Source organism: Microcaecilia unicolor, chromosome 8 (assembly GCF_901765095.1).
Source record: "Microcaecilia unicolor chromosome 8, aMicUni1.1, whole genome shotgun sequence".
NCBI lineage: Eukaryota > Metazoa > Chordata > Amphibia > Gymnophiona > Siphonopidae > Microcaecilia > Microcaecilia unicolor.
The window spans coordinates 185,424,355-185,437,323 of NC_044038.1; the positions used below are offsets into that span (position 1 = coordinate 185,424,355).

The 12,969-nt window shown below is 43.2% G+C and overlaps 1 protein-coding gene across 1 annotated transcript in view; it reads right to left on the minus strand.

The window, feature by feature from the left end:
- RGS14 (regulator of G protein signaling 14) overlaps window positions 1–12,969 on the minus strand; it is a 121,123-nt gene that overhangs the window by 52,703 nt on the left and 55,451 nt on the right. Inside the window, 2 exon segments of the mRNA XM_030213438.1 lie at window positions 1,578–1,663; window positions 12,670–12,858. Of these exon segments, the coding sequence (XP_030069298.1) occupies window positions 1,578–1,663; window positions 12,670–12,858 (275 nt within the window).

Consider the following 12,969-nt stretch of genomic DNA (forward strand, 5'->3'; position numbering starts at 1 on the left):
ATGCCAAAAGATCATCCCGCACATTCCTTAATCTGCACTTCCCTAACTGCAAAGGTCTAAAATACAAACTAATGCACGCGTCAAACTTTACCTATTTAAGTACACAGTTATGGAATGCACTGCCACGCAACTTAAAAATGATTTACGAACTAACGAACTTCCGCAAACTACTGAAGACCCATCTCTTTAACAAGGCTTACCACAAAGATCAACCAATGTGAATATACATAACTCCTCCACACATAGTTAGAACTGCCTTATAATATCTGCTTGTTATACTACTATCATGACTGTTCATTATCATATTTCCAAAGATTCTTCTGTAACACTAAATGTCTATTTTTATTATATTTCTACTACTCATGACGTATTGTAAGCCACATTGAGCCTGCAAAGAGGTGGGAAAATGTGGGATACAAATGCAATAAATAAATAAATAAATAAATTGCAAGGGGTGTGTGTTGGGGTATGTTTTGGGTGGGATCAGAATGTAGATGTTTTCCTGGGATAATGGAACAAGATAAAAATGTGTAGGGAAAAAATCTGGAACTGTTTCAATCACAATTAAGTCACAGAAAGGTGCCCTAACTTAACAGCTGAACACTGGAGGGATTAAGGCATGACCCCCCCTCTTTAATTCCCCAGTGGTCCCTGACCCCCCCTCATCCCCCAAAGATGTGACAGTGACATTAGATACCAAGCTCTATGATACCTTCAGATAGGATGGCTATTCCTCTTAGAGCAGCAAGCTGGTCCCAGGAGTAGGCTAGTGGTCACTGCAGTGGACTGTAGAGAAAGGGACCCAATTCCATATTCCACTCTAACTAGTACAGTTCCAAAGCCCACAAAATACCAACTGTACCTATAGAGAGGAGACACCTGCAGACTTGAGGGCTTTTGTAGCGGTGTACAGTTTTTAGGTGTTCCTGGATGTCTCACAATACAAAATAAGAGTGTTAAGGTAGGATTTGTACCTGGGTCCCTTTATACGAAGTCCACTGCACTAACCACTAGGCTGCCCCTCTGCTCTGCTGGGATGTCTATGTGGCTTGTTTTTGTGCGTTTTTCTTTAAGACTTTTTTTTTATACCTAAAGAAATATGTACCGAGCACAAAAAAGTCTGAAAATTAGAGATTTTTGAAACAAAAAAATAGCTGTTTTTCCAGTTCAAAAACTGCTATGTTCAGGATCAGAATTTTAGACATTTTCAACAAAACATCTACAAGCTCATCCTAGGAGGAAACCAGCGAAGTAGAGGGGTTATAAACTAAAGCCATATAAAAGCAGGTAGACTTAGTCCTAAACCAAAGAATGCCAACATCAGAGAAAGACAGGGATTTGGAGGACAGAAAAGGTAGAGGAATAGAAAAAGGCCACACCTCCACCACGTCTGACAGGACACGGGAAGTGAGTGAAACAATAGCAATGTGAATTACAGTATAAAAATTAAAACAGAGAGCGTAAAACAAATATTAAAAAACATATAAATTATATTTTAAAAATCATTCAATAAAACAATAAAAGAAATAAGAACATACAATGTATAAAAAATATCATGTGTTCAGGAAAATACTTACTCAAAGCTGACTCTGTTCTCCAGCTTTACCTCTTGATCTGCAAGAACCATGCTGTCTTGGTCCAAAACGAGTGTTTTCTGAGAGAACTGTGTAAAACAGAGGTTTGGAGATAAGTGAAGGCTGGCCTGTGGACTCATATTCTGCAGAGAAATACTGAAGACTATGCAGACATCAGTGTTTAAACCAGTGGCGTAGCCAAGGGTGGGCTTAGGTGGGCCCGGGCCCACCCACTTTTGTGTTCAGGCCCACCCAGTAGCAGCATACCTATGATGTGGCTGGCAGGGATCCCGAAGCCCCACCAGCCGAAAACTCCCAACAAGTGTCCCTCCTGCATACCTTGTAAGTAGCAGATCTTCGCCTGCAGTGAGCATTGACATAGATACTGCTCGCACTGGCCCCACAGCCTTCCCTCTGATGTATTTCTGCCTAGGTGGAAACAGGAAGTTGCATCAGAGGGAAGGCTGTGGGGCCAACATGAGCATTGTGTATTAGTTGCTGCTCACTGCTGGTGAAAATATGCTATTTAAAAAGTATACGGGAGAGGGGGGATGTTTGAGAGACCATATGGCATGCAGGCGAGAGGAGAGACCAAATCACCTTTGGGACGGGGCGAGGTTCTTCTGCCCACCCATCTTGGGCCCAGGCCCACCCAAAATTGGGTGTCTGGCTACGCCCCTGGTTTAAACGCCCTACTTTTTAAAGCTGCATTTGTATGAAATAGGCTGTATGCAGAATTTTAAATTACATTCACATAATACCACACATCAGCCCCTGATACTTGAACTCACTTTCCAAGTGGCCAGAGAGAGGGCCAGATGCACTAAACTTAAGGAGCCCTTAACGAGCAAGTAGTAAACCCTGGCATGCACTAAATACTTTTTTCCCATGATGGTAGCAGCTAATGAAAAGGGAATATAGATGAGCAAATTGTGTAGAAACCCCTATTGTGATGAGATGCACTAACCTTTTCTGATTGCCTTAACGCTGGAAAACGGTGGAAAATCTAACGAGAGGTCTGTACCTCTCATTGGGGCTACGCGGGATTGGAAAACTTCATAAAATGTTTAAAAAAATCAGGGGGGGGGGCAAAAACGGCCACTTGCTCGTCATGGATGGCCATTATGGGAGTGCTCCACCCGAAAAACAGCCCAAGTGCTCGTCAGGAGCGTCCTTTATGGACGTTCTTCACTATATAAAAAATAATAATAAATCAAACAGGCTCCGATGCTGCAGGCTCTTTTTTGGACCCCGGAATAATAAAAACGTCTTTTTTGGCCATGCTTCACTCAGCTGAGAGACCTGGAAGTCTCTGAGCCAATAACAGCGCGTTTAACCGAGCTAAACGTGCTGTGATTGGCTCAGAGACTTCCTGGTCTCTCAGCTGAGTGAAGCACTGCCAAAAATACTTTTTTATTCTTAAGGGGGCCAAAATGGATGGTTTTTTTTTTTGGATGGGCGCCCATTTTGGCCGCCTTCCCCCTTTGCAATAATAAAAACGTCTTTTTTGGCAGTGCTTCACTCAGCTGAGACCTGGAAGTACCTGAGCCAATCACAATGCGTTCAGCCGAGCTAAACGTGCTGTGATTGGCTCAGAGACTTCCTGATCTCTCAGCTGAGTGTTATATCATCAAAAATTGTGCAAATCTTCTCCCCTAAATGGAATGGTAAACTAGCACGATCCAAGGAAATCTTTATCTGACAATATGCTTATTGATCTCCCCACCTAGTTGAAACCCTACTATTAAAATCTTGATATATAATCAGGTTCCCTTCCACATCTAATATCCAGGAGAAGGGGGTCTAAAGTCAAAAGGCCCGATATTCAGCACTGTTTGGTTAAACAGCACTTAGCCAGAGAAGCGTTAATATTCAATGCATGATAGCTGGATATCTCCAATGAATATCAGCACTTAAGGCTAGTCTATATATCATGCTTAAAAACAAATTGGTGACAAAAAAATACAGCTAGGCGTATTCTATAAAATGTGCCTAAATCTAGCCGTAGTTTATAGAATACACCCAAAACCCATTTTCATCAATGAAAACCTGGTGTAAATGCTGATGCCTAAATTACAAAGAGATCGCTGCAGAAGTGACTGTGACAGTACAGCGGGCTCTGGAAAAGTGTTTGCAGCCCATCGAGCATAAATTAGAGTCTGTGGAAGATAAACTGGACAATTTGAGCGGCAAATTCACAGGTTACCAATATCGGGTCAGACATTAACTCATGAAGGCAGGAAAGTGCTCTGTTTCCAGGATTATTTGGCTAAAGTAGCTCCGCAGCCCCAAGCAGTTACCCCGATCTGTTCCAGCATATTTCAATGAAAGATTAAGTTCTCCCCAATTTATTTAGCGAGTCTGAGGGTCACACATGGAAGCAAGACTGTTCTGCTGGAATCAGTATCGGATGTGCAAAAATTTGTCTCCAGCTTGGATAAGAATAGCCATACTGAGTCAGACCAATGGTCCATCTAGCCCAGTATCCTGTTTCCAAAAGTGGCCAATCCAGGTCACAAGTACCTGGCAGAAACCCAAAGAGTAGGAACATTCCATGCTACCAGTCCCAGGGCAAGACGTGGCTTCCCCCATGTCCATTTCAATAACAGACTATGAACTTTCCTCCAGGAACCTCTCCAAACCTTTTTGAAACCCAGATACGCTAAACGCCATTACCACATCCTCCAGCAACGAGTTCCAGAGCTTAACTATTCTTTCAGTGAAAAAATATTTCCTCCTAATTGTATTAAAAGTATTTCCATCTAACTTAATTTAGTGTCTCCTGGTCTTTGTACTTTTTGAATGAATGAAAAATCTTGTAGACCTCAATCATATCCTTCCTCAGCCGTCTCTTTTCCAAGTTTAAAACAAATTGGAGAAAAATGTCTGCACTCAACGCGTAATTAAGCTCTAAAATTTGTTGCCAGAGAATGTGGTAAAGGCAGTTAGCTTAGAGGAGTTTAAAAAAGGTTTGGACGGCTTCCTAAAGGAAAAGTCCATAGACCGTTATTAAATGGACTTTGGGAAAATCCACTATTTCTGGGATAAGCAGTACAAAATGTTTTGTACTTTTTTGGGATCTTGCCAGGTATTTGTGACCTGAATTGGCCACTGTTGGAAACAGGATTCTGGGCTTGATGGACCTTTGGTCTTTCCCAGTATGGCAATACTTATGTACTTATGTAAGTTGAAGAGCCCTAACCTCTTTAGCCTTTCCTCATATGGAATAATCATGAGAGACAGGCCACAGTCACTTAATGCTCCTGGGAGCTTTAGTTTATAGCTTCTTTCCATGTGGACTACATGGACAGCCTCTGGATTAGGAGAATGTTCAGCCCAGATGGGCCCATGGCCATATTTGATGTTTAACTGAGGCCTTGCTTGGAACTGTGCATTTAACTTTTAATTGTATAGTTTGACATTTGGATCCACCATTTTGGATGATGGCTGGACACTTTTTTGGCAACGGAAGCAGTTTTATGTTTCCTCCACAGGGAGACATTGGAGTGATAACCTGACCTGATGCTGCAGTTACCCCTGAGCTCACTGAAGGTCCCGGAGGACTCTGTTGAGCCGCCATCTTGGGGTCAGCCAGTTTTCCTCATTCTTTCTCCTTCTTCTGCACCCAAGAGGTCATAGTGTGTCGGAAACCCTCAAAAGCTCTTCTGTGCCCATTGAGGCACTGATACCGCACCTCGGGAGATAGTCTGATCGGGGCAATTTGCAGATTGTATGATGAACTTTAGGACGGGAGTCCAGTGTACAGTGCTGCGTACATCTAGTAGCGCTATAGAAAAGATAAGTAGTGGTAGAGCTGCGTTTCACTTGACCCTCAAGATAAAACCATTTTTGCAGCACCTTTGTCAGATCAGAACTGAGCAAATGACATATCAGAATATACAGTGGGGGAAATAAGTATTTGATCCCTTGCTGATTTTGTAAGTGTGCCCACTGACAAAGACATGAGCAGCCCATAATTGAAGGGTAGGTTATTGGTAACAGTGAGAGATAGCACATCACAAATTAAATCCGGAAAATCACATTGTGGAAAGTATATGAATTTATTTGCATTCTGCAGAGGGAAATAAGTATTTGATCCCCCACCAACCAGTAAGAGATCTGGCCCCTACAGACCAGGTAGATGCTCCAAATCAACTCGTTACCTGCATGACAGACAGCTGTCGGCAATGGTCACCTGTATGAAAGACACCTGTCCACAGACTCAGTGAATCAGTCAGACTCTAACCTCTACAAAATGGCCAAGAGCAAGGAGCTGTCTAAGGATGTCAGGGACAAGATCATACACCTGCACAAGGCTGGAATGGGCTACAAAACCATCAGTAAGACGCTGGGCGAGAAGGAGACAACTGTTGGTGCCATAGTAAGAAAATGGAAGAAGTACAAAATGACTGTCAATCGACAAAGATCTGGGGCTCCACGCAAAATCTCACCTCTTGGGGTATCCTTGATCATGAGGAAGGTTAGAAATCAGCCTACAACTACAAGGGGGGAACTTGTCAATGATCTCAAGGCAGCTGGGACCACTGTCACCACGAAAACCATTGGTAACACATTACGACATAACGGATTGCAATCCTGCAGTGCCCGCAAGGTCCCCCTGCTCCGGAAGGCACATGTGACGGCCCGTCTGAAGTTTGCCAGTGAACACCTGGATGATGCCGAGAGTGATTGGGAGAAGGTGCTGTGGTCAGATGAGACAAAAATTGAGCTCTTTGGCATGAACTCAACTCGCCGTGTTTGGAGGAAGAGAAATGCTGCCTATGACCCAAAGAACACCGTCCCCACTGTCAAGCATGGAGGTGGAAATGTTATGTTTTGGGGGTGTTTCTCTGCTAAGGGCACAGGACTACTTCACCGCATCAATGGGAGAATGGATGGGGCCATGTACCGTACAATTCTGAGTGACAACCTCCTTCCCTCCGCCAGGGCCTTAAAAATGGGTCGTGGCTGGGTCTTCCAGCACGACAATGACCCAAAACATACAGCCAAGGCAACAAAGGAGTGGCTCAGGAAGAAGCACATTAGGGTCATGGAGTGGCCTAGCCAGTCACCAGACCTTAATCCCATTGAAAACTTATGGAGGGAGCTGAAGCTGCGAGTTGCCAAGCGACAGCCCAGAACTCTTAATGATCTAGAGATGATCTGCAAAGAGGAGTGGACCAAAATTCCTCCTGACATGTGTGCAAACCTCATCATCAACTACAGAAGACGTCTGACCGCTGTGCTTGCCAACAAGGGTTTTGCCACCAAGTATTAGGTCTTGTTTGCCAGAGGGATCAAATACTTATTTCCCTCTGCAGAATGCAAATAAATTCATATACTTTCCACAATGTGATTTTCCGGATTTAATTTGTGATGTGCTATCTCTCACTGTTACCAATAACCTACCCTTCAATTATGGGCTGCTCATGTCTTTGTCAGTGGGCACACTTACAAAATCAGCAAGGGATCAAATACTTATTTCCCCCACTGTATATGTGAAACTGATCTGAAGAAGAAGGTATTGCCTTTAAAAGCTAATGAAAACATGAATTCTTAGTCCAATAAAAGAAAAGGTATCATCTTATTTTCTTTTGTTTTCTTTTATTTCTATTTATTACTTTTAAACATGGACTAACACAGCTACCACTGTCCACACCACTTTACCCAAAAGAGAATATAGGGAAAGACAGCTGTATACACAGATACACACAAACTCAAACATACACACACACACACACACACACACACATTCTCCCTCACACTCATACATATGTACTCACCCATACACACACTTATACATATGTACTCACACTCACACACACAGATAGTATTCTTTTCCTTGGCTGCTGGAGAGTTAGCTCATCCAGTGACCTAGTTTTAAACTGAAACCTTTTCTAGAGGTAGGAACTCCTTTGTTCTAAACGGCAGTTATTTTTGTTTTCCTTGGCTGCTGGAGAGTTAGCTCATCCAGTGACTTAGTTTTAAACTGAAACCTTTTCTAGAGGTAGGAACTCCTTTGTTCTAAACGGCAGTTATTTTTCTTTTCCTTGGCTGCTGGAGAGTTAGCTCATCCAGTGACCTAGTTTTAAACTGAAACCTTTTCTAGAGGTAGGAACTCCTTTGTTCTAAACGGCAGTTATTTTTCTTTACCTTGGCTGCTGGAGAGTTAGCTCATCCAGTGACCTCAATTAAGTGATAATTAAGGTGTGGGGGAAGTAGAATACTTGCATAGGTTGCTCAAAAGAGGCCCCTTAGATTCAAAAGTATATAAAGAGGGAAGGTCCCACTGAACTTTCTTTCTGAGAAGGTCTGAGAGAAGAGGACATTTCTCTGGTAAGTGAACGCTACTTTGCTTGTGCTTTGGGAACTTAAAGATTGGGGTTTAAAGGAGGAATTGTAGGTTAGTGTTAGGCAAACTTAAAAAGCAAATTTCAACAGCTAACAGAAAACAGCTAATCTCCATAGTCTTTTCCACTTAGTTTTAAAAGCCTTGTACCACAGCATTAACAGATAGAATCTAACAGCCACTGCAGGATCTAATTTAGTATTCCCACCCACCCACCCCTAGGACAACTCCTCATTTATAGTCAGTTATTGTAATTAGGGTAACAAGCAAGGAGTGCTCTTATAGAGTTTTAAATACATTTCATTACCATCTAAGAAGGAAATACTAAATAAATCATACAATACACTATATAAAGTAAAAGACACTTTTATATTAGGCTAATATCCTTAATACTGTAGCAAGTTTTAAATTATTGAAAAACTCAAAAACACTAAGATGGAGTCAGCAGTCCAGCAGCGAGAGGGGTGCTATCCAGTCTTTTGCATTGAGTGTCACATGTATGATTATCTCCCAGTTGGTGAGATGTCATATGTTTGCGCCCGATGCAAAGAGCTCCTAGCTCTTAGAGAACATGTCCGTTCTCTTGAGGCTAGAGTAGCAGACTTGGTGGAGCTGAGGGAGACAGAGAGGTACATAGAGGAGACCTACAGGGATGTTGTAGAGAGGTCCCACCTCCAGTCTAGTAGCCCTTGTGCTACCTTGGAGGAGGGAGGTCTCCTAGAAGGAGAGCATCACCCTGGTGAAGTACTCCTGTAGCCAGGACCTGCCCACCAGGGGATGTACTATCCTCTCGCACTGAGGATATGTCTCCAAGTGCTGCCCAGGAGGGAAAGGTTAGGACAGCTGTTGTAGTTGGTGATTCGATCATTAGGCATATAGATAGCTAGGTGGCTGGTGGACGTGAGGATCGCCTGGTGACTTGCCTGCCTGGTGCGAAGGTGGCGGACCTCACGCGTCACCTAGATAGGATTTTAGATAGTGCTGGGGAGGAGTCTGCTGTCTTGGTACATGTGGGTACCAATGACATAGGAAAATGTGGGAGAGAGCTTCTGGAAGCCAAATTTAGGCTCTTAGGTAGAAAGCTCAAATCCAGATCCTCTAGGGTAGCATTTTCTGAAATGCTACCTGTTCCACGTGCAGGGCCCAAGAGACAGGCAGAGCTCCAGAGTCTCAATGCGTGGATGAGACGATGGTGCATGGAGGAGGGTTTTAGATTTGTTAGGAACTGGGCAACATTCTGGGGAAGGGGGGGCCTATTCCGAAAGGATGGGCTCCACCTTAACCAGGGTGGGACCAGGCTGCTGGCGTCGGCATTTAAAAAGGAGATAGAGCAGCTTTTAAACTAGAAATGGGGGGAAGGCCGACAGTCGCTCAAAAGCGCATGGTTCGGGAAAAGGTATCTTGCAAAGATACCTCACAAACAGGGAAGATAGGGTTTCTGGATAGTGAGGTTGCACAACAGACCGTGGTAGGCCAGGTGCCCTTAAATACAACTAAAGATCAAACAAAAGATGTCAAATCAATAGTGTCAGGTACTAAGCATCATGCAAATAAGAACAACAAACATACTCTGAAATGTCTATATGCAAATGCTAGGAGTCTAAGAAATAAGATGGGAGAGTTGGAATATATTGCACTAAATGAAAAATTGGATATAATAGGCATTACTGAGACCCGGTGGAAGGAGGATAACCAGTGGGACACTGTCATACCGGGGTACAAAGTATATCGTAATGATAGGGTGGACCGGACTGGTGGAGGGGTAGCATTGTATATTAACGAGAGCCTTGACTCAGATAGATTACAAATTCAGCAGGACACAAATCACACCTTTGAATCATTGTGGGTTGAAATTCCATGTATAAAAGGGAAAAAAACGGTGATAGGAGTGTACTACCTTCCGCCTCGCCAGGATGAGCAGGTAGACACAGAAATGATAAAAGAAATCAGAGTCGCGAACAAAATGGGCAATGTGATAATAATGGGTGACTTCAATTATCCAAATATAGACTGGGTAAATGTAACATCGGGACACGCTACAGAGATAAAATTCCTTGATGAAATCAAGGACAGCTTTATGGAGCAACTGGTGCAGGAGCCGACGAGGGAAGGAAAAATTCTAGACTTGGTCCTTAGTGGCGCGCATGATCTGGTGAGGGACGTTATGGTACTGGGACCGCTTGATAACAGTGACCATAATATGATCAGTTTTGACATCGACCTTGAAGTAACTGTACACAGAAAGTCAAATACGTTAGCGTTTAACTTTAAAAAAGGAGACTATGATAAAATGAGAAGAACGGTAAAAAAAAAACTTAGGGGGGCAACTGAGAGAGTAAAAACTGTACAACAGGCGTGGACGCTGTTCAAAAATACCATCCTGGAGGCCCAGGCCATACATATTCCGCAAATTAGAAAAGAAAGACGAAAGTCCAAAAGACACCCGGCCTGGTTGAAAAGTGAGGTGAAGGAAGCTATTAGGGCTAAAAGAAACGCCTTCAGAAAATGGAAGAAGGAACCGTCTGAAAATAACAAGAAACAGCATAAGGAGTGTCAAAGCAAATGCAAGGCACAGATTAAGAAGGCCAAGAGGGAGTATGAAAAAAAGATAGCATTAGAGGCAAAAAAACATAGTAAAATTTTTTTTCGGTATATTAAAAGCAGGAAGCCGGCAAAAGAATCGGTTGGGCCGCTGGATGACCGAGGGGTAAAAGGGGCGATCAAGGAAGACAAAGATGTAGCAGAGAGACTGAATGAATTCTTTGCTTCGGTCTTCACCGAGGAAGATTTGGGTGGGATACCGGTGTCGGAAATGGTATTTCAAGCGGACGAGTCGGAGAAACTTACTGACTTCATGGTAAACCTGGAGGACGTAATGGGGCAGTTCGGCAAACTGAAGAGTAGCAAATCTCCTGGACCGGATGGTATTCATCCTAGAGTACTGATAGAACTGAAAAATGAGCTTGCGGAGCTACTGCTAGTGATATGCAACCTATCCTTAAAATCGAGCGTGGTACCGGAAGATTGGAGGGTGGCCAATGTAACGCCCATTTTTAAAAAAGGCTCCAGGGGAGATCCGGGAAATTATAGACCGGTGAGTCTGACGTCGGTGCCTGGGAAAATGGTAGAGGCTATTATTAAAAACAAAATTACAGAGCACATCCGAGGACATGGATTACTGAGACCAAGTCAGCATGGCTTTTGTGTGGGGAAATCTTGCCTGACCAATTTACTTCAATTCTTTGAAGGAGTAAACAAACATGTGGACAAAGGGGAGTCGGTTGATATTGTGTATCTGGATTTTCAAAAGGCGTTTGACAAGGTACCTCATGAAAGGCTACAGAGGAAATTGGAGGGTCATGGGATAGGAGGAAATGTCCTATTGTGGATTAAAAACTGGTTGAAGGATAGGAAACAGAGAGTGGGGTTAAATGGGCAGTATTCACAATGGAGAAGGGTAGTTAGTGGGGTTCCTCAGGGGTCCGTGCTAGGACCACTGCTTTTAATATATTTATAAATGATTTAGAGATGGGAGTAACTAGCGAGGTAATTAAATTTGCTGAAGACACAAAGTTATTCAAAGTCGTTAAATCGCGACAGGATTGTGAAAAATTACAAGAGGACCTTACGAGACTGGGAGACTGGGCGGCTAAATGGCAGATGATGTTTAATGTGAGCAAGTGCAAGGTGATGCATGTGGGAAAAAAGAACCCGAATTATAGCTACGTCATGCAAGGTTCCATGTTAGGAGTTACGGACCAAGAAAGGGATCTGGGTGTCGTCGTCGATAACACACTGAAACCTTCTGCTCAGTGTGCTGCTGCGGCTAAGAAAGCGAATAGAATGTTGGGTATTATTAGGAAAGGTATGGAAAACAGGTGTGAGGATGTTATAATGCCGTTGTATCGCTCCATGGTGCGACCGCACCTTGAGTATTGTGTTCAATTCTGGTCGCCACATCCCAAGAAAGATATAGTAGAATTGGAAAAGGTGCAGCGAAGGGCGACTAAAATGATAGCGGGGATGGGACGACTTCCCTATGAAGAAAGACTAAGGAGGCTAGGGCTATTCAGCTTGGAGAAGAGACGGCTGAGGGGAGACATGATAGAGGTATATAAAATAATGAGTGGAGTGGAACAGGTGGATGTGAAGCTTCTGTTCACGCTTTCCAAAAATACTAGGACTAGGGGGCATGCGATGAAACTACAGTGTAGTAAATTTAAAACAAATCGGAGAAAATTTTTCTTCACCCAACGTGTAATTAAACTCTGGAATTCATTGCCGGAGAAAGTGGTGAAGGCGGTTAGCTTAGCAGAGTTTAAAAAGGGGTTGGACGGTTTCCTAAAGGACAAGTCCATAAACCGCTACTAAACGGACTTGGAAAAATCCAAAATTCCAGGAATAGCATGTATAGAATGTTTGTACGTTTGGGAAGCTTGCCAGGTGCCCTTGGCCTGGATTGGCCGCTGTTGTGGACAGGATGCTTGGCTCGATGGACCCTTGGTCTTTTCCCAGTATGGCATTACTTATGTACTTATATGTATTTATGTCTCTGTGTGAGGTCAGTGATGGTATTCTGTCTCAGTGTGAGAAGTTATTGATAGGTCAGTGATGGCAGGAATGAGTGAGATTCCACCACAGTCTGAGGTTAGTGATGAGATGAATTAATTTGCAATTATACCTTGATTTTAAGCAGAAACAATTTAGCTTCAAGTTCCATGTGTTTTGAAATTTTATGCCACATACCTGCTTGTTTCCCACTAGGTGTACTTTTACATCCGCCAGGGAAAGCCCTCGTTTCCTACAAATCCCCAACAGCATCTCCCGAATAGTTAGGCCTGGTCGAACGGCAGTTAATGAGGCAGTACCATCTGGCAGGTAAATGCAGCAGTACCTGATTGTCTTGCTCTCTGTTTCTGATTGCACTCCATCGTTCTGCAACACAGAGAGCAGGTAGCATTGTTATGAAACTCTCTGTAAAGGTTGTTATGCATTTAACAATTTCATTTTTGGTTAAGTGTTTTGATGTGGTAAAGGAACAGTTAA